Genomic DNA, 22510 nt, shown 5'->3' with positions numbered 1-22510 from the left:
AGGGTGAGGCTGAGTTTCAAATGATGTACAAGTTTCACAAATAAGCAAAGTACTTACAATGTCTGTGAATACTCCAGGCCTCATCAGATTGATCATTTTTGCAACCTGGAACACATCCACAGCATTTTCATTCTCCAGTTGCTGAGACAAGGTGGTAAGGGCACACAGCATTCCTGCGGAAACTGCGCCGTACCTTGGGGAGGCAAAAAAAAGCTATTTCAGATTCACCAAAGGATAGAATATATTGGAACAAAATTACCATCACCTATTTCCGTAGAAGCTAGGTAGACTGTATTGATATCTACTCTAGAACACAAAAATGAATGAAATGCTGGACAAGGGCAGAGATTTAGAGGTTAGCATAAAGGTGACATTTGTTTCTGAATGTGACATCTCTCAGACGGGCTTACCAGATGTTTAGCTTGATGTCTAATATGAAGTTAGAAGTTCAAAATTAGACTTGGGAGGGCTGTAACAAGATTTGATGTCGGGGACAAGCCGGGTGATATAGTAGGAAAAATAATACGAGAATTTTAACTAGAGGCTATGAGACAAGTAGAAAGTGGTGAAAGGCTCTGGAAAAAATTTTTTTAACAATCCCAAAGGGCTAAATTGAACTTCCAGAATACGAATAAAAATGGAAATATGTGGCTCAAAATGCAGTCAGAGAATTTCCAAAATGAGTTTCATATTTAGTAATTATTTTTGGCACTGAAGTGGAAGTTTCCAAGTACGAGCACCTTCTATAAAATTCTTGGAAAAATATGGTTCTCTTTGCTTCACACACAGGCACAAAAAAGGCTTAGAAGGGTAGCAGACTTTTTCATCAGGCCAGGTTGGCATCTTCAGTTTTTACAGGAACCTGTGTGGCACATAGTTTCCATATTAATGATGAGAAAACAGATGGATTAAATGAATTGTTCAAGGAGGTGTTGCTGGTTGGTGGCAGAAATGAGACTAGAATTTAGATGCCCTGTGTCCACTGTTCTGTTAATAACTATTAAATATTGTTTCTAAATTTATTCTTACATGAGATTAAAACAGTACAGATGTTTTTACTTCTGTAATGCAAATAAAGCCAATGTCTCCCTAACCACCACCCCAACTTCAGAAGTAATCTGTCTAAGGGAAAAACTGTTATGCATTTAGGTACAGCCTTCCTAGATTTAAGGATATCAGTACATGTCGATCTGGCTCATTATTTCATCTGCTGCATGCATACCGGATGTCCTCACTTCCCCATGGATGGACATTTAGGTTGTTTGTGCCTTGTGCACATAGCAGAGTAGTACAGAGTAGCACCTTACCATGAGGAGAAGAGCCAGGTCACGGGTATGCCCATTTAGTTTTAAGGACACTGCGGTATTTCTCTCTCATGTGTTGTTACCTGTCCATACTCCTCCCAGCCAGAGAATACTAGTTTCTCCTCATCATTTTAAAGTTTGGCTTTTGCCAGTCTGATGTGTGAAAACTTGAATCTTACTGTTGGTTTAATTTGCATTTCCTTGGTTACCAGGGGAGTTGAGTATCTTTCTATGTTTATTGACCCATCTGTATTTCCTCTTCTGAAACTGCCTATTAATATACTTCAGCCATTTTTCTATTGGGTATGTCTCTTTTAAATGAATTTCTAGGAGTTATTTTATATTATCTGCAGTACATGTTGCAAGTATTTTTTTCAGTCTCTACTTTCTCTTAGCATTGTTTGTGGTTGTTTCTGTTAATGCTGAAATGTAGTTTAGATATAATCAAATTTATCAATCTTTAGCTTTTTTGGAATCTTGTTTGTTAATGCTTTCTTTACCCCAGTATTTAAAAAATACTCTCCTATATTTTTCTACTTTTTTTTTTTACATGTAATTGTTTAATTCATTGGAATCTTATTCTTGTTTTGATGTAAGGTAGGTGTCTGAATTTAGTTATTTTTCCAATGGATAACCACTTGTGCCAGCATTTTTTAAACATATATTTGCCTATTAATCCTCATTTTAAAATGTGCTGATTTGGTTTATTTAACAAATAATGTGAACAAAGGTTCAGAAGGAATAATATCACAAAATTCCATGGTTAGACAATGCCACAACTATAGTGCAAATTTTGCTTTGTTTTCCAACCTAACGTTTATAAAAATGGTCATCTTTAGGGATACATACCACACTTAGCTTTCACCATGAATGTGACCTATAAAATCAATGATCAGAGACCACATCCAGGAACCACTACATTGTCTACTTCCAGCTCATTCACAGGATCACTCCCCATGTACAAGCTCTCCTACCACATGGGAATCCAATATTCCATTCCCCACTTTCCATCCGTCAGCCCCTAACATTCCTCATTCCTACTGCCTAGCCTAATTTCATCCCCATTTACCTATTTAAACCTATATTTATTAAGACAAATGATTCCTAAGTCTATCTGACCTTTTACTGTATCTCCTGATCAAGACACCAATCCCAGTGACTCAAAATTGTTCCCTATTCAGTGGGTGCTTCAGATGAAGCACGTGATTAGAATATTGATCCTCATCTAAATACAGAATCACAAAACCCAGTAACTTCCTAATATAGCTAGCAATCCAACTATACCTTGATAACTAGTCTTCTATGCTCCATAAACACGTTCAGCCTTTTCTGAATCTTTTCCATCTCACACATACTCTTTCTTTCACTTTCCACGTATGGGATTGACGCCTGCTACATTGACAGATTACCTGAGTTCACGGTTGTTGGGCTGCACGCCACAGGCCTGCAGACCCTGTACTTGCCCAGCCTCAAGACCAAAGAAAGAGCCCGAGTCAGCAACAGAGACACCGATGGTTTAATGGATGGGGGAGCTTACATGTCTGAAGCAAGGTCCTGGAGCGACATCCCACTGTATGCGCAGACTGCAGCAGGCAGGACATGCAGGACATGGCAGCAGTCTTCGCTCCCTCTGTGCCAGCATTTTTTATTGAATTGTCTCATGTTTCCTCATTGATTTGAGCTGCCTTTTTAATAGTCTAAATTCTCATATATGCAGGCCTATTTCTGAACTCTCTATTTTGGCCCTTTAATCTGCTTGTCTGTGTTTTTATACTGTATTTCCCCACATTCATTTAAATTCCCATAGGTTTTTAGTAAGTCTTGATACCTGATAAAGCAAGTTTGCACAATAGTCTTGGCTGCCTCTATATTTATTGTTTCACTTTTAGTGCTTCAAACATACATATTTTCATTTTTCACTTGTACACTCATTTCCATATACCTCTACGCTTCTACCGCATCCCATCCTGTTTCATGTTGATTGATACTGGGCTGTCAAGGAACACAAAAAGTTTTGTTGGGATTTTGGTTAGGCTGCACTGAATATACAGATCTGAGGAAATTAACATCTTTTTGAGTTTTTCTGTTCATGAACACGATGTCTTTTCCCCATTTATTCAGGTCTTTTATAGTTTTCAATTAGATTTTACAGTTTTCTACGTAGTCTTTTGCCAGTTTCATTTTAGGGTAAATCCTAGGTAGTTTCTGTTACTCCAAAGAATGGCCTCTTTTTGCGACATTACTGTTTGGTTTCAGTTGATATATAGGAAAGTTATTGATTTTCACGTGGTGAACTTGTATCCAGCCATGCAGAACTCTTTTTAAGTTCTAATAATTTGTGGATTCTCTAGGAAGTTGGCTACATCTTTATCTGCTAGCTATGCCACTTGTCTCTTTTATACTTCTTACATCTTTTGCTTTTACTGTATTGGCTAGGATACAATAGTTTTGCATTCTAACACCGTGAAGAGGTGTCATATTGTGTTCTTTAATGGTAAAGCTTCTAATTTTTTAATATTAAATAAAAATATTTGCTATAGGCTTCTGAGAAGTAACATTTATCAAGTTAAAGAGAATGCTTTTGACTTTTCGTTTGCTAAGAATGTTTTCTTTTGGGGAAGGGGATTATGAATGGGTGTTATTTTATTGTATGTTTTTGAACATCTATTGATTTTTTAAAAAAATTCCTTTAATAATGTTTTGAATTCACTGAGAGCAATTTTTGGTACCATTTAAGCAGCTCTATATTCCTAGGATAAATCTTTTTCATGATGTATATAATTCCCTTACTATAACACACTGGGTTTTTGACAGTATTGTTTTTAGACCTTTGTACCCATATTCAAGTAAGTAACATTGGCTTATACTGTTCCATTCTGGTGCTAGCCTTGTTTGTCTTCTTAATCAAGGTTATATTAAATGTTCTCTCTGTGTGCTGTTGTTCAAACGTAGACTGGTCAAAACTTAGTGGGCCTTAATGGGTTGAAAACTCTATGTGCCAGGTTCTCTTATAAGTACTTTACATGTGTCAACTTAATTCTCAGAATAACCCAGTACTACAGGTACTATTAGTATCCCCATTTTGAGGTTGAAGAAACAAGGCACATCCAGGGGAAGTAACTGGCCAAGGTCTCATAGTTTGGGAGACTAGAGCTTATATTTGAGCTGATACATGTCGATGGCTCAGAACAGAGACTGACTGGTACATTGTGTTCACTAAATATCATTTACTATGATTAGGTAGGCTTAAAAATTTATTGGTATAGAGTTATAAATAGTTTTAAATGTTTATTTCATTTCCTTTAAAATACTTCTATTGTTTTTAACCTTTTATTAAAGAAAATATCAAATGTATACAAGGCATAGTAACCCTCACTGCACCATCACTAAACTGAAACACTCATCAGCTCATAGCTGGTGTTGTTTCATGTCAGTTTCCTCCCCAGGTACTTTGAAGCAAACCCCAGGTATTTTATTCATTAATAATTTAGCATAAAACTCTAAAAGATAAGGTATTATCACACCTATGTAAATTAACAATTTTTAAAACATTTGAGAACTACAGATAAATGGTAGATTTTTTTTCTTCCCAATGATAAATTATGCCTTCTTTTTTTCACCAATTTCCAAAGTTGTGTCTTCTGTTAGTAAAAATTAAGTAATGAAGTCTATCTCCTCCTTGCCCCCATTTCATTACTGTTTGCTTTTCTTTTAATTCCTTGTACTTTTTGTGGATTTATTTGGTTCTTTTTCCTGGCTTCTCGAGTTGAAAGCTTAGTTTAAAATTTTTCTCCAATATATGAGGCTTAGGCTATACATTTTTTTCTCTGAGTATATATCCTATCAGGTTTTGAAATGCAGTGCCTTCATTATCATTTAGTTTTAGGAGTCCGTAATTTCTATTTTCATTACCTCTTTAAACCATCAATTATCTCTAGTTCTAGCCATAAGGACTTCAGTGTCTGGGTATAAGAATTTGGGGTCTCATTTCATTGTTGGTTTCTAATTTAATGCATTATAATCAATGAATAATCAATCAGTGGCCTTGTATGATATCAGTTTTTTGGAATATATGAAAATTCCATTTATGGTCAGTAATTATAAATAAACTATTTGTGTTTGAAGAGACTATATGGTCTCTCCGTAAGTCTCTCTTGGGTACATACTCTTAATATGTATTTATTTATGTATTTAATTTTAGAAATGTTTATTTCTAAATTCTATTTATTTTATTGAAGTTTAGTTGATTTAGTGTTGTGCCAGTCTCTGCTGTACAGCAAAGTGACTCAGTTATACACATATATAAATACATTTAAAAAAAATATTCTTTTCCATTATGACTTATCCCAGGAGACTGGATATAGTTCCCTGTGCTATACAGTAGGAACTTGTTGTGTATCCATTCTGTATACAATTGTTTGCATGTACCAACCCCAAACTCCCAGTCCATCCCTCTCCTTCCCCCTCTTCCCCTTGGCAACCACAAGTCCGATCTCTGTGTCTGTGAGTCTGTTTCTGTTTTGTAGATAGGTGCATTTGTGCCATATCTTAGATTCCACATAAGTGATTATCATATGGTATTTGTCTTTCTCTGTCTGACTGACTTAGTATGATAATCTCTAGGTCTATCCATGTTACTGCAAATGGCATTATTTCATTCTTTCTTATAGCTGAGTAATATTCCATTGTATATATGTACCACATTGTCTTTATCCCATTCATCTGTCGATGGGGTACATACTTTTATATGTCACTATTAGATCAGCCTTGTTAATTACGGTATTCAGATCTTCTCTCTGAATGTTATTGTTCATTGTATCCTGATAATTCATTTTAAGAACTCATCCCTTTATTCAGTTCTTAGAGGATCTCAGCCATTATTTTTTTTTCAGCTACTAATTTCTTCCTCTTTCATCTTTTTTCTCTCTCCATGGATCACACCCTTAGACCGATGTTAGAACTTCTGTATCTGGCTTCCATATCTGAGTCTGATTGCGGTTTTGTCCATTGTACTACTAGCCCATCTCTCATCTTTTCCATTTCTTAGCCTCTAATTTGTTCCTGTTTCTTAATACATGTTTTTAATTCATCTCATATGGTCTTCCTTTAGATCTCTGAGCATATTATTTCAAAATCCAATTATGATTGCTGTATTACCTCTGATTCACTGTATTTTTTTGTTCTTGTTCATCATGTTGTTTTTCTTCAGATTCTAAACTGAACCGGGTTTACCTTCTCATTTTAGCAGAGCTAGGAATTCCCCACCCCACCCCCAATCATTTGTATGGATTTTTTTTCAATAGGGGAAGAACTGAACCCTTTAATCTTTGCTAAATCTGCTCTAGTGAAACTGTTAGGATTTTTTTTTTCCCCCTTCAGGCTAACCATAGCCATTCAGATAGGAAAGTCAGGTATTATGTATTTCACTATGCACTGTGCACTCCATGTGGGGTTACTCTGGCCTTTGCTTGGGTTGTCTTTCCTGTGTTTAGCCATTCTTAAATAAGTACCTAAATAAAAGGAAGTACCTACAAAATAAGACTTTAAACAGGACTAGAAACTAGGTCAAATCAATCAAATGCATAGATACTTTAAAGTATCAGTCTTTAAAGACTGAAAAAATAAAGGCCATTCTCTTTCAGAAGTTTAGGAATTAAGTAGGATTAAAGGATGTTTGTCAAGTTTCATGCATTTCCACTTCAAATTACAGGGACTTGGTGAAAAAGTGATACAGGTAATTTACAACTTAGCTAAAACAAGAATACTGTATAAATTCACTGGTTTTGGTAGTTTGTTTGCCACTTTCTCAAAGGGCCCCACTGAGAGCAATACTTCTTTAACTAGCGCTGTGCTGTTTATTCTCATCTTCCCCTGTCTGTGCCTCAAAGAAATGAAAGTACTTTAAGTTCCCGACATTCAGTAATGTTTTCAGGTGGCTCTGTCTATATTCATTTTAAGACACGTTGGGGTTCCTTGTATCATCAGTGTGTATAATACTTATGGCCATTTAATTACACTTTTTACTACTTCATATAATTACAATTATTGTTATTTTGCTTTTATGATGTTGTTTTAAAAATCATAACCAACAATGCAATGCAGAGGTATAACCCTGTCACTATGAAGGAAGTGAAGCTTCCGTTCAAAATCATTACGGCAGGAAGGAAAACAGAGCTAAAGCTTCAGTATCCATTAATCCTGGGGAATAATAGCAGCACAAAACCACAGGACTTGAAGAAATTAAAACTTTGGAAGTGAATGAGAAAGTACAGAAAGCAAAACACAGTCCGAAGACACAAGGGACAGGAGTGCTTACTGTGAAAACCAGTGGGAGGCAGTGTTAACCAGTGGGATTAGACAGATCTGGATTTAACTATAGCCAGTGCCAGCTTCCTGGCTTGCCCCCTGTGCTGCTGTGTTGGGCCTTGTGCTTTGATGGGTCCCCTACTTAGGAGGGTCCTGCGTAAACTAAACTTCTTAGTTTAATGCTCTGGTGTTGCCATCTGGAAAAAAATTTTTTTAATTTTTATTTTATATTGGAGTATAGTTAATTTACAGTGTTGTGTTAGTTTCAGGGGTACCGTAAAGTGATTCAGTTATACATATATATGTATCTGTTCTTTTCCAAATTCTTTTCCCATTTAGGTTCTGTCCAAATTCTTTTCCCATTTAGGTTCTTACAGAATACTCAGTATAGTTCCCTGTGCTATACAGTAGGTCCTTGTTGGTTATCTATTTTATATATAGTAATGCGTATATTTTAATTCCAATTTATCCCTCCCCCCCACCTTTACCCTTTGGTAACTATAAGTTTGTTTTCAAAGTCTGAGTCTGTTTCTGTTTTGTAAATAAGTTCATTTGTATCTTTTTTTAGATTCTGCATAGAAGCGATATCATCTGATATTTGTCTTTCTCTCTCTGACTTAGTTCACTTAGTATGGTAATCTCCAGGTCCATCCACGTTGCTGCAAATGGCATTATTTCCTTCTTTTTAGTGGATGAGTATATTCCATTGTATATATGTACCAAATCTTCTTGATCCATTCATCTGTTGATGGACGTTTAGGTTGCTTCCATGTCGTGGCTATTGTAAAGAGCGCTGCAGTGAACACTGGGGTGCGTGTTTCCATTCGAACCATGGTTTTCTCTGGATATATGCCCAGGAGTGGGATTGCTGGATCATATGGTAGCTCTATTTTTAGTTTCTTAAGGAACCTCCATACTGTTCTCCATAATGGTTGTACCAATTTACATTCCCACCAACAGTGTAGAGGGTTCCCTTTTCTCCACACCCTCTCCAGCACTTATTGTCTGTAGACTTTTTGATGGTGGCCATTCTGACCCATGTGAGGTGATACCTCATTGTAGTTTTGATTTGCATTTCTCTAATGATTAGTGATGTTGAGCATCCTTTCATGTGTTTGTTGGCAATCTGTATATCTTCTTTGGAGAAATGTCTATTTGGGTCTTCTGCCCATTTTTGGATTGGGTTGTTTGTTTTTTTGATATTGAGCTGCATGAGCTGCTTGTACATTTTGGAGATTAATGCCTTGTCGGTCACTTCATTTGCAAATATTTTCTCCCATTCTGAGGGTAGTCTTTTCGTTTTGCTTACGGTTTCCTTTGCTGTGCAAAAGCTTTTAAGTTTCATTAGGTCCCATTTGTTTATTTTTGTTTTTATTTCCATTACTCTAGGAGGTGGATCAAAAAAGATCTTGCTGTGATTTATGTCAGAGAGTGTTTTGCCTATGTTTTCCTTTAAGAGATCTATAGTATCCGGCCTTACATTTAGGTCTTTAATCCATTTTGAGTTTATTTTTGTGTATGGTGTTATGGAGTGTTCTAATTTCATTCTTTTACATGTAGCTGTCCAGTTTTCCCAGCACCACTTATTGAAGAGATTGTCTTTCCTCCATTGTATACCCTTGCCACCTCTGTCATAGATTAGTTGACCATAGGTATGTGGGTTTATCTCTGGGCTTTCTATCCTGTTCCATTGATCTATATTTCTGTTTCTGTGTCAGTACCATATTGTCTTGATTACTGTAGCTTTGTAGTATAGTCTGAAGTCAGGGACCCTGATTCCTCCAGCTCCGTTTTTCTTTCTTAAGATTGCTTTGGCTATTTGGGGTCTTCTGTGTCTCCATACAAGTTTTAAAATTATTTGTTCTAGTTCTGTGAAAAATGCCATTGGTAATTTGATAGGGATTGCACTGATCTGTACATTGCCTTGGGTAGTATAGTCATTTTGACAATACTGATTCTTCCAATCTAAGAACATGGTATATCTCTCCATCTGCGTCATCTTTGATTTTTCATCAGTGTCTTATAGTTTTCTGTACAGGTCTTTTACCTCCTTAGGTAGGTTTATTCCTAGGTATTTTATTCTTTTTGATGTGCTGGTAAATGGGATTGTTTCTTTAATTGGAAATTCTTTATTGTTAATAATTTTTGAGCAAGGGTTCCTACATCTTCATTTTGCCTTGGACCCCACGTACATTATGTAGCTGGGACTGGCTCTGACACTTAGTAACTGGATATATGTGTACACAGGGCCTAAAACCTACACACGCAGCCCCCATTTCCTCATGCATGAAGCGGGGGTCCTAAAGTTACCCCCCTAGTGGGGTGATTTTGAGGATTAAATGAAGGACTCAATTCGTTGTGATTTGAAGGTGTCTTTGCGGCAGTTGGTACAGAACGCAATCCATATATTTCAGCATTTCCTCTGGACTGTCTCAGGACAAAATTAAAATTAACATTTATTGAAGACCCCCAAAGAGCTTTTGCTTATTTGGGCTTTATCTGTCAATAATTACTGTATCAGATGTTAGAACTGAGAAAGTGTTAAAACACAAAACCATGCAAGCACGCATTCCATTAGCTGTCAGAGTGGGGATGTCCTCCTGGGTCACGTAGCTCTGGAAAACTCCACTGTACACTCAAGACAGAATACGAGTGAACAAGGCAACCGGTATCTTTGTATTATGAAAACAGTTGTGTCCTCTTGGATCTCTTGGAAGGGCCTTGGAGACCTCCTTCCCAACCAGGCACCCTCAGATCCCACTCTGAAAACTGTTAAATGAAATTAGCCCACGATGGCCTCCAACAGGGTGATAGATATAGCTCCACAGTGAATTCACATTAAGTATTTGCACAGGAAACTAGCCTTCGTTCTGCGAGTGAAGGTCTAATCTACTAGTGTCTCATAAAACTGTGTAAGAACCATGCTGTGTTTTGAACTCATCTGTAGGCCCTGTGTTTAAAATTTGACAGTAGTGATACAGATCAGCCTCTGGATAGAACTGTCCTGAGCAGACAAATATAGGATGCCGTGAATAAAGCAGTTTGCCTTTAAGCTGTGCCTGTGCTCAAACAGAATCAGTTTACTTTTTGTTGAGGAAGTTTACCCTTAGATCATTTTACCTAGAAACTTCATCCACCTGGCACACAGCTGTGAAGACAGCTGTGAAGACCAGATAGACATCACAGAGTTTGTGCACTAAACGTTCAACTCAACTCTTTGACTTTCAGTGGAAGCACTCAGGCCTTCTTTCCGAGCCTGCCCACTCCTATCTTTGACAGAACTTAAACTTTGTGTCGATAAATTGGTTTTATAGTTCACAGATGAATGTAAGCAGGAAAAATACCAATAACCAAAACAAAAAGCAAGGCTGTCTGGGGCAAGTTCATATACAGGCACATATCCTGAATAATGGGTAAGTCATCCTAACTTGAAAGCACAGTACCAATTCATACCAATATTTATCCACCACCCACTGTGTGTCACTCTATGGAGAATGGGATGAATAAGTTAGCACTGCTGGTCACAGCAATGTGGGGTGACAGTCATGTGAACAAGTAGTTACAATATGATATGATAAACAGGAATGGCCTTGGTAAAGATGCGATGTTTGTGGATGATCCCCTCTGGTTTGAGTTAGAAACAGTTCAAAGAGAGTGACTTTTGAAGTGTGTGTTGAATAAAAGGGCACTTAGACAGAATAGTATTTGCAGGGCTAAGGTGGGCTGCAGGAAGTAAATCAGTGGAGGACTGGGATGATAGCTGAAGAAGTAAAGCTTCAACCAGCTTGAATTTGGGAAGTGTACTGAGTAGGCATCAACAAGACTTGGTGGCCAATGATAATTGGAGGTGAGGGGGCACAGAAAAGGACTCTGATATGTTTCTGGTTTGTACAACTAAGTGGATGGGAGCAGGCTGGGAAGGTAAGTTTGGGTTTATATATGCTAGATTTGAGGTGTTTGTTTGTAGGCCATCAGGAAGGAATATTTAGAGGTTCAAAAAGTAGGTAAGATGGAAACTGAAAGGTACCTGGCATTCAGTGTTGTACTAGAGCTAACAACTATTAAAAAACTTCAAATGTGCTTGAGTAATGTACAAAAAATAATTTTAATGGAATCACTTATCTCTTAAAGATGGTGGATAAATGAACGAATGCATATCTTTAGGTGGCTTTTAATCCAGCTCACCTATATGATATGTGAAGAGCCACTAGTGTAGGATGAATTTGCTCTTTTCTTGCTTAGGCCTAAGAACAAGCTACATTTGATTAATTCCAGAGGTGACACAGTCAGCATGTAGCATAAAATAAAAATCACTCAATAAGACAATATACCCCAAAGCTGAATATAGATAAATGAATCAAACAGTTCTGTTTAAATTGTTTAACTAGTTGTTGTTGGTTTTTTTTTTTTCCTTCTTTCCATCTTCTCTTACCATGAAATATAACATTAGCTGCATTACTGACTTCAGGACAGATCCTTGGAGTACTATCAGAACAGCAAAATCCGTCACGGAGCTGGGCAGCAACATTAGAATTTGGTCTGAATTGATAAAAGCTAGTAAAATCCAGAAGGTATAGGAAAAGCTGACCCAGATTAGTGGGGGAAAAAACTCTAGAAGCAGCCCTAACTTTGTGCTATAACTGCATATCCTAAAGTTTCGTAGACTCGTAGTAACTACCCAGTTATTCTGAGGTTGACTGTGTTATTTAAACACTACTGCTGGTTGTCACATTTCCAGGGATCTTACTTAGGCTACTTAACTAATCCTAATTCTTCTAATTAAGAGGTCAACATTTTGAAATAGTCACTATTTAAAAAAGACCATCAAACTCTTTGGAAGGAGCCAAACATATGGCTTGCTTCAAATAGGAGAGTACCATGGATTTGAGGTGAAGGTGCTGACCTCAGCCGAAAGTCTTTGTTCACTTCCTGTGACAGCATTAGTTCAAGGATAAGACTTAATGAGCTTTTACTTCGAAATTTACTAATATCTATTCTAGCAGAGTAGATGGTAATTTAGTGAACGTAATGGATGCCCTGACACATTGCTGACCAAGGGAGATAACTACCTACCTTAGAACTAGAGACGAGGACGTCTAATTGGTGCCATTGGCTAAAGGTTTGTGAGATTCACAACAGTCTGCAACTGATTTGCAGGTCGAGTCCATCTATGAAGTTTGACTCCAGGTATTCGTATACCATAAGGTATATCTATGACCCCCTTCCTTCTCATTAAAGGGAAAGTGGGCTGGGTTTGAACTCTCTTCGGACACTTAGAAGCTCAGAGCCAGGAGCAGGTTATTTGTTCTCTTTGCAATTCATATGCTTTACCTTTAAACTCCCAGAGACAGTACTGTAAACTTCAAAACACACTGTAAACTATAAATATTATCATTAATAATAGTACCTTTTTCATTACTAATCAGCTAAAGTATATTTTAAAACGTTTCTTCCCTAATAAGTGTTTGCTGGAAATCAGTGTAAGGATTTAAAAACAACTAATTAATAGAAAGTATTACATGTAAATTAATAGAAATGTAGACATGTTGTAAGTTATTGTTTAATTTGCATTATTGAAACAGAAAACCTCAGAAAGCATGCAGATGTATTTTGGTAGGCTAAGATACAGTACTTTCACCTTTCTAGAACCTATACTCTAGGAGAGCCTGAAGCCTTTGACAAATTAAAACCCAAAGAGAACCCCAACACCCTGCCCATGGACACATTAGAAATAAGCTGGACTTGTCACATGCTGAGAGAGGGAGTACGTGTTTAAAATCTGTCTTTCCTCCCCTACTATCGCAATGCAGCAAGACAATTAAAAACAGGTGCATACTCATCATGAACGATGGTGGGGCCGTCCCTTGTTAAGGCCTCTTCCTTGATGACGTTGATAAGTTCAAAAGTACTGCTTATGGGGGCATCCGGGTTAGGCCACTTGGGACACTGGAAGTGCCGAACTTCTAGGACATAGTCATCCTACAACCAATACAACACGAGTCACGGCCCATCCTTCATTTCATCCTGTCTATAATCTAATGACTCATACTTGCTCCTGAGGAAGTGTATATGTATACTATAGATGATTGAAGAATGCCAGGTTAACCAAACTGCTGTAAGGAGAAAAATACTAGGGAGGTCTGCTTGACATGAACAAATGAGGTTATGATAGTGAAATAGAATCCTGTTCAGGGAGAAATTTTAAGGGACAACAAATTATAAGAGGCTTTATATCCTACTCTGTCTTATCTATAAAAATAAAGAAAAAAAACCCAGGAAGGGGTGAGGACATCATTATTTAAATTACTAATATAAGACAGCTCCCCTCTTACCAACCCCATAGGAAGGTAGTTAATTATGCATCAAAATGTTGTTTACTAAAAAAAAAAAAGAGTCTTAATATTATCATCTCTGCAACATATTGCAAGGCTTACATTTCTGACGGCAAAGAAAATACTGAGCTCTAGTATATTGGTTTTATAATTAGGTCAACAGGCCTATTTGTATGCATGCTCAATCAGAGGAACTGCTACACGTCATCTTTCCAGCTGGAAAAAGCAAATATTTGAAGGAAGCAAAAAAGGAAGTGAACATACTTAAGTCATACTCAAATGCCTGCCTGGGCCCATCTTAAGGGTGGTAAATTACTTCATTATTACTTGGAAGGGTGATCCAGGGCCCAGGTATGGCTGTTACTGAGGAACTGAGGTTGAGGTTACCTGTGTAGCTTCAAGGATAAAGTCATGGATGATAATTTGTTCTTCATTAGAGAGGCACAGTCTGTCTTTGCTGATAAGGGTGACGGTAAAGGCCTCACAGTTCATGGATTCTTCTCGACTTGGCCAGTATACAAACTCATCTTCAGCCTATGGGGACCAAAAAAAAAAAAAAAAAAGGACAAAAATTCCTCTGCAGTGCTGTCAACCATTTGTTTTTGAATTTTCTTACCAAACGATTTCTTTCTTTGCCATACCTCTCAAATCATTTTTTAAATTGGGTTCATAGAATTATTAGCCCGATTAGATTAGCCCTATCTAATCATGCTGAGTTCAGTGGTGGTTGCATTCTATTGTAAAATACGCTTAATAACTATTTCCTAGCACCTCTCACCTATGTCATTCTGACAACCAAAAAACCTCCCTCTGTAGGGGATGTATTACCCCAGCTGAGAAATGCTCTGTAATATAATTGTCAGAGTAAAAAAGGAGACAGGATCTAGGTCAAGTAATTTTAACTTATTATTTCACAATGGCTTATGCGACTAAGATGTGCTAATTGTTGTTCTATGGATTATGTTATTAACAGTTCTACAGTTGATCAGCATTTTGCAAAGGACTTCCGTAAACATTATCTTATTTAATTTTCATAATATGCTAGTGAGGTATTTTTATCTTCTGGCTTTTTAGATGAAAACACCAAGGCTCAGACAGGCCCATAAATAAGCACATTGGCTCTAAGTATAAGGTGCTTTGTAAAAGGAAAGTTAGTCTGTCAATGTTCGATTCCAAGTCTTTCAGCCTCGAATCAGGTAAGCTTTAAACGTTCATCTATTTTTAAGATTAAAAATAAATATTCAGTAACAGAAACTACTATACATAAAATAGATAAGCAGTAACAATTTACTGAATAGCACAGGGAACTATATTCAATGTCTTGCAATAACCTATAATGGAAAATAATCAGAAAATATAACTGGATCACTTAGCTGTACACCTGAAACTAATACAGTATTCAGGCTTGATACTTGAATTCTATCCCTGAAAACTATGGAGGCCTAAGAAAAAGAGAACCGTTGCCTAGGCTGGAGACTCTGTGAGAAATACAATGATTATGATGAGCCCTGCCCCCTCCTTTTTCTAATCAGTTCAAATGGCAAATTACAGTTTGCCTGTAATATATACATTTCTATGGACATTTTCCTGAAAATGCTTAGACAGTACTAGTGAAGTCAGAAATAATTCTGGATAATGTTGAAAACAAAGAAGGTTTTGTTTAATCTTACATTGTTGCATTAGAAATGAGCCAACAGTCCAATAAGACTTATCACCCTTTCAAGTTTCAATATAGCTTATTGCCAAGTACATTTTTATTTTTAAAGCTCAGCATAAGGGGAAACAGATTAGCAACGGGGTTTAGTCTATACAAAAGAAGTCTGTAACTGTCTTGGGTTTTAATACATTTTGCCCAAGGAAGTGGAATTAGGGCCCTTTGAACAGATATTAAAGACATAATGACGAACAAGGCCTCTAAATTTAACCAAATACATAGATTAAGTATAGGATTGGATGTGATGCTGAATAAAGTAATCTATCTAAGGCTTAATTTCCATATCTGAAAAGTGGGAATAATAAAACTACCTACCTCAAAGAGCTATTATGATGATAACATGAACTGGAAATTATCTAATTTGCCTAAAGACTGCCAAAGGGATTTTTAGTAATGGTGGAGGAACGGCAGAAAAACCTTTTTTTTTTTTTTTTTTTTTTAAATTTATTTATTTATTATTTATGGCTGTGTTGGGTCTTCGTTTCTGTGCGAGGGCTTTCTCTAGTTGCGGCAAGCGGGGGCCACTCTTCATCGCACTGCGCGGGCGTCTCACTGTCGTGGCCTCTCCCGTTGCGGAGCACAGGCTCCAGACGCGCAGGCTCAGTAGTTGTGGCTCACGGACCCAGTTGCTCCGCGGCATGTGGGATCTTCCCAGACCAGGGCTCGAACCCGTGTCCCCTGCATTGGCAGGCAGATTCTCAACCACTGCGCCACCAGGGAAGCCCAGAAAAACCTTTTGAACACAGACAGTAAACTAGGGAATAACTGATCCTCTTGACAGACTATGACAAAGAAATGCTACTTCTTAATTCAGTAGGAGCTCTGATCGCATGGTTATTTTGCTTACAGATAGGGCAGAGACGCCTGAGCAGCAGTGACTTTTGGGCTATTCACAGAATGATGGTCTTTGTAACGTTACAGTAGTGATAAATAACAAAGCAAACAAAAACTGCAGAGACAGTATCTTTAGAAAAAAACTGCACACTACTGAATCTGACTTCCGACCCCAGAGCTATGAGTGCAGACATGCATGATTGCAGCATAGCCTCCTTGGGCCTCAGAGAGACACCGCGACGACAGGGCTGGTGGCCCTGGATCGTCGCTGTCCACAGAACACGTATTGACTCACTCAGTCAGTCTCCCCCTCGCCTCCCCATACAAATGAGCTCTTGGGTATAGTGACTGTCCTCTGTTAAGTGAGGGTAACAAAACACTGACTCATCCAACAAATGCACGTTTTAACAACCCTAAATGCCTCCAATTTCCATATGCCGAACAGAGTAGACCCCTATTGCCAGCTAATTTGAAAATTTACACTCCAGTTTTTAGCTTAAGATTCTCAACTTTGTTGCCATTCTATCACACAGAAGCAGTCTTGGTATTCCGAAGCTGGAGCGGAAAGCGACAAAGTGAAGTTCCTACTGACTGGGCACACAGTCAAATGCATGTCATCAAGACTAGGGGTTCACTCACATGCTGTTCTTTCTTGATTAAAAAACTCACTACTCTGACACTCACGGAGGCAGATCGTTTTTGTTTTTGTTTTTACTTTGTGCGCTTACAAGTCCTCATAGTAACTTCCGAAGACGCAACTATTTCGAAACTTAAGAATGCGATGAGAGCTCAGCAGAAATAGTTACACTTATTTTCATAAGCGTGCTCACCCTTCTCCTCTAGGGTCTAGAGACCTCAATAGGGAAGGAATAAAGGGAGAAGAAAGAGGTAGTAGCTTAGTCAAGGTCTTAAAAAGCACCATCAAGTCCGAACAAAGAAGCCTTTCCTAATCTCCCTCCCTGTAATAGATCGGGCTTGCCTATGGACTGGGGGAAAATAACGATACATTATTAGTACTTTTGATACCGTTTTTTTTTTGGCTAGGAAACATTTCTATGATGTGGCGGCGTTGGACATATACGATAGCAAAATGAGACAGGTGACTCAAGTTCCAATCCTGGCTCCCATGATTCGTATATGCCCTTGGGCAAGTTACTTCCCTCAGTTTTCTCAGCTACTAAAGGAGATGCTGAGAGTACCTGTGTCATCGAGTTGTAGAAAGGATTAAAGGAGTTAATACACGTAAAAATATAATCAATAAATGTTAACTACTGTTAACATTTATTGATATAATCAATAAAGGATATAATCAATAAATGTTAACTACTGTTATTGTTCATTTATTTTTCAACAGTGACATACAGCAACTAAGAGGTCGGCTTAAGGTCATGCATTAGTGAGGTTAGAAAAAGGACCTTCTTCAAAACCTTCTGGCCTTCCCTGGTAGCTCAGTGGTTAAGAATCCGCCTGCCAATGCAGGGGACATGGGTTCGAGCCCTGCTCCGGGAAGATCCCACATGCCGCGGAGCAACTAAGCCCGCGCGCCTAGAGCCCGTGCTTCGCGACGAGAAGCCACCGCAGTGAGAAGCCCGCGCGCAGCAACAAAGACCCAACGCAGCCAAAATAAATAAATAAAAACCTTCTCCCACACTGCCACGTACAGTACAACTGAGGGGTGACTGATATATCACCAGCATTAGGGATCAGTGCTGATCCTATTGGAACTGATAGGGTCAGGAATGGTGAGACTAGGAAAGGCACCTGTGCAGACATACACGATGAGAAGTCTGAATTCCCTCCCTAGCATGTACAGACACTGTAGCCCTGTGACAAGGTAATTTATGCTATGGCCTCCCGGGCTCATTAATATATAGCAGATGTGCTTTACTTACCAAGCTCTGGTTGTCTGGCAGCATGACAATGATCTGTGCGTTATGATCCCAAATCATTCGCCAGAAATCTTTCGTAGTATGTGGCAGAGGATGCTGGGTTATGATAAATTCATTGCTCCTGTAATAGCCCTTCAGTTAGGAAGACGAAAAACCAGTGATTATGAGTGTTTAACTCTGCAGCAGTAAAATATATTCATGAAATAAGACCAGCACTGTTTTGACCTCACGAAAATAATCAAGAGGCATTCAGTGCATTTGGCTAATTTTTAGATGTACTTCTCCTAACATGTATAGACAGTTTTCTCTCCACATCCGATGCACTTCTAGTTCCCCCTGCTGTTTTTACTTGACAGCAATTTCAACATTTATTCCAAGACTAGATGAGTGAAATTCACGAAAAGATTAATTCCTTAACAAGCATTTTTGTTAACTTAAGCAATTTTTGTGTCCTCACTGATTAGGTATCCTTGGTTAGAGGTTTCCAGATACAGAAATCTCTATAATTTTGATATTACACATCAAGAATTTACTTGAAAAATGAAAGTCACATAGGTGGTATCTGCTGTTTAGCACCTTTCAGTTTAATTGACTTTATTTCTAATTAACTGTTGACTCTTACCATGATATAAGAAGCATTAATGTAGTCTGTTCCTTTCATTCCAGGCAACGGTGCAAGGCCCACTCGAGCACGCTCAGCTATGACATGGAAAAAACGAAAACACCACATTTGCCTCATTACCCCTCACCACCAACAGCACTTTCTGAGAGTTACTTGGTGAGTAACAGAGCTCTTTGGCTCCCCTTTCTTTTTAAGACTTACCTATATTTTTAAACAAGCTAGAGCATTATCAGCTAAGGAAGAATGTAAAATGAAATTCTGCTGCATGTGCCCAGCAGGACCCAGACGTTATAGGAATAACACTTGACTGTGGGAGAGGCTTTCCCAGCAGATCACTAAGAGGATACTCTGTATGGAGACGACACAGGGTTTCAGGTCACTCTTGACCCTGCTTTGATACTCCTACAATTATACCAACGTATTGTATTTTGCTCTTTTGCCATCCCCTTACTCCCTATCTTTTTCTTTGGGAAGGGCTTAGAAAATATTGGCCTCTTTCAGTAGAGAGAATCTCTCCACTGATCACCCATGCCTGTGTCTACAGTGTACTACACACAGTATCCACTGCTGTGTCCCAAGTTATTTATGCAGTGGTCACCACCTACCAACAGTGCCTTAGTCTCAATAGCCAGAATAATTCAGTAATGTAGTTCCAGCTGTGCAGATTAATCCAGGACTCTCTGTTTTAAGAGAGCATTAATGCCACAGTGATAATGACTTGACTTTTTTTTTTAAAGGTAAGACATGGTAGAAATAACCTAACTCTTGAATTTCGAGGAGAACTGAAGCTAGCTATCACGTCACATAGACGCAGCGACTTGCTGGTGCCGACACCCACCCCTCCCGTTTTGATCAAACTGCTTCAGTTGTCCTCAGCATAACTTTTCCCCTTGGTAGTGGCTGCCTCTTTACCTAACACGCAAAATCCAAAGAAAAAAACGAACACAGGCAAGTCGAACTGATTTTAAGATCTTACAGGGCACGACTGAAGAGTTTCTGTTCTTTTCTTTGTTACACTCTTTCTGAGCACTGAAGCATTCCACGTATTTTGCATTACATTGTGTGACCAGCTGAAAGAAAAGCAACATTTTAGCCTTCATTCAAAGGATTATAATTGTGCCTGTGTTAACTAACTTATTGTGGTAATCATTTCTCAGTTATATACATAACTATCAAATCATTACGTTGTAGACCCTAAACTTAGAATTCTTTGACCTACATGCAGCGTTGTCTATCTCAGTCAAGCGGGGAAAGACAACAAAACAAAAACAAAGGTATAATTGATAGCATCTGCTTGATGATCTGGCACAAATACTATAATCAGATTACTCATGAATTTTAAACATTTTTGTATCCCAAAGGACACTTTTTTGTGTTTCAAGAGTGGTAGTTTTTTCAGTTGTCTTGGTGGTTTGCATGCTTGTTTTATTTACTATTAGGCCTTAGGTTTCTTGATGACAGGCACTATGTAAGCAGCATTTGTTGGATTAACGTGGGTTTCTCTGTTGATGATGTCACTGATTCCTCACAGCCACATGAGACAGAGGTGGCTCTATACTAGCAAAGACGGCTTTGTGGTAATAAGAGCTAATCATGTTTCTTGAAGGTAAAGAATTTACTGAGTGAGTTCTCAGTAAATGTCTGTTAAACTGAACTGACATTGTTCTAAGGCTGTTATAAATAATTAGCCCAGTAGTTTGGTTATTCTTCCTGTGTATATAGCTTGGTTGAATCATTCTGTCAATCTTTTTGGGGGGGTGAGGAGGGGTCCATCCGAACAGAGTATATGGGAACGGTCTCCTTCTCTACATGGAGATGGATGTAGTTTAAGTTTCTATTTGTTTTTTATTTCTATTTAAGTTCTAACATGGTTAATGCCTGTAAAGGAACAAATGACCTGGTTTCCTTTGATGAATTTTTAAAACAGTGTATAAACAAATGTTGCAGAAACAGAAAAAGCAGAATTTAATTAAGAATTATTGGTACTTAATTTTTTTAAGAATTCGTTTTAAACATTCAAAATGAGACACTATGTCCTCACTATTGATTACCTCAAATGGTTTGCAGAGTAGTAAGGATGTTACAAAAGGAGACCTAGAAATTTAAAATTGTTATAACTAACTGAACTTGGTGAAATTGATCTATTTTTCATTTCATATCACTTGTTATCATTTGCTTGACAGTCTCATTTCTTGAGCTGAGACTCGAAGGTTTCAGTGTCTATGGAAAGTTTTACCATGAAAACTAAAACTGCAGAGATTCATCTCATTCTTTCCATCTTGACACAAAATGAGAAATTACATATAGAACAATGTGCAAAAAAGCCTGCTTTTTCAAAGTCTAATGAGAGACTACGAAATAGGAAAGCACTTAGTACTTTGAGATGACTGAGCTTTCTGATCTTACTTAAATAGTTCTTATAGTCTCTTTTTTCACCTTTATTTCACTCAATTCCGTATAAACCTTAACTGTCTTTACACCCCATGCCCCTATCAAAGAAAAAGAATAACCATTTAGGAAAAGTTAACTAAAGTTTCTTTAGTATTCCGTAGTAACTAGATCTTTTCTAGTTTCTAAATTATCTGCTAGGATAGTCATTCAAAGAGCTTTGCTTTTAAGATAACGCCAACAAATAGCCGTTCTTCATCAGGGTAAGAGAGATTCGTTCAGAAAAAAATACAGAGGATATTTTTTGGACTGGAACGACTGACGGAGTACTATGTCATTGTGGCCAGGGGCAAATGTTAAAGTCGTAAACTGCGCAGAAGAAAATACAGCACGGCACTATCTACTTGGATACCAACAATTCATACGTAAGTCGAAACTTGATCTTCCCATGGATTACATCTGAGGAGTACAAACAGTAATCCATTTCAGTCTAGATATTCATGCAAAAAAGACATGACCTTCCAAACTCAAGGCATTTCTTTACCTCCTTGCTGCTTTGCCAAAGAAACGTATTCAAAGCACTACCTTGAACTGTTTTTCCAGTCGTGTCTTTCCTCCTGCTCCTGGTATGAGGATACTGTTAACGTAGCTATGCAGCTGACTGGAAGATACTTCAGTCTCCTTTCCAAGAATGGCTTCCAACAAGGCATCATGGATGAAAATGTACTGCTCCTAAAAGGCACACGACATGGTAGTCACTGAGGAGAGCTGGGACGGGGCAGCCACCTCTGTCCCCTGCGTGAAATCTACCTTAGATGAACTCTTCCCCTAGCAGGGACCTCCCCCCCCCCCAGGGAATCCCCTCATGCATTTACAGCCAGGGCGTCGGCTCCAGTCAATACTTCCTTCCTTCCTTATCTATCAGAAGTTATTTTAGGGTAGCGACTGTGTTGCGTTTAGTTCTGTATTCCACACCAAGCCCCAAACAAAGCAGTGGGAAAACGTGTGTTCAGTGAAGGGCTTTAGAACCATTCTCGCGTATATATCTCTCAGGCTAAAAAACAAGGTTTAACCGCCCCCAGCATGGAGTACACAGCACTAGAGAAAACTGTATCTGCTTC

At 38.2% G+C, this 22510-nt stretch overlaps 1 protein-coding gene across 3 annotated transcripts in view; it reads right to left on the bottom strand.

Annotated features, from left to right (window-relative positions):
- The window catches only part of PTPRG (protein tyrosine phosphatase receptor type G), a 729368-nt gene that overhangs the window by 4937 nt on the left and 701921 nt on the right, over positions 1 to 22510 (bottom strand). For all 3 annotated transcript variants that reach the window (XM_061197096.1, XM_061197097.1, XM_061197098.1), the window contains 7 exons: positions 21975 to 22121; positions 19978 to 20071; positions 19002 to 19078; positions 18383 to 18511; positions 14330 to 14476; positions 13447 to 13589; positions 58 to 193 (listed from right to left, as the gene is read on the bottom strand). In XM_061197096.1, coding sequence (XP_061053079.1) covers positions 58 to 193; positions 13447 to 13589; positions 14330 to 14476; positions 18383 to 18511; positions 19002 to 19078; positions 19978 to 20071; positions 21975 to 22121 — 873 coding nt within the window. The remainder of the gene's footprint in view (positions 1 to 57; positions 194 to 13446; positions 13590 to 14329; positions 14477 to 18382; positions 18512 to 19001; positions 19079 to 19977; positions 20072 to 21974; positions 22122 to 22510) is intronic.

This window comes from Eubalaena glacialis, chromosome 7, assembly GCF_028564815.1.
Source record: "Eubalaena glacialis isolate mEubGla1 chromosome 7, mEubGla1.1.hap2.+ XY, whole genome shotgun sequence".
Taxonomy (NCBI): domain Eukaryota; kingdom Metazoa; phylum Chordata; class Mammalia; order Artiodactyla; family Balaenidae; genus Eubalaena; species Eubalaena glacialis.
The sequence above is the reverse complement of the archived record's forward strand: the minus strand, read 5'-3'. Positions and strand labels throughout refer to the sequence as shown.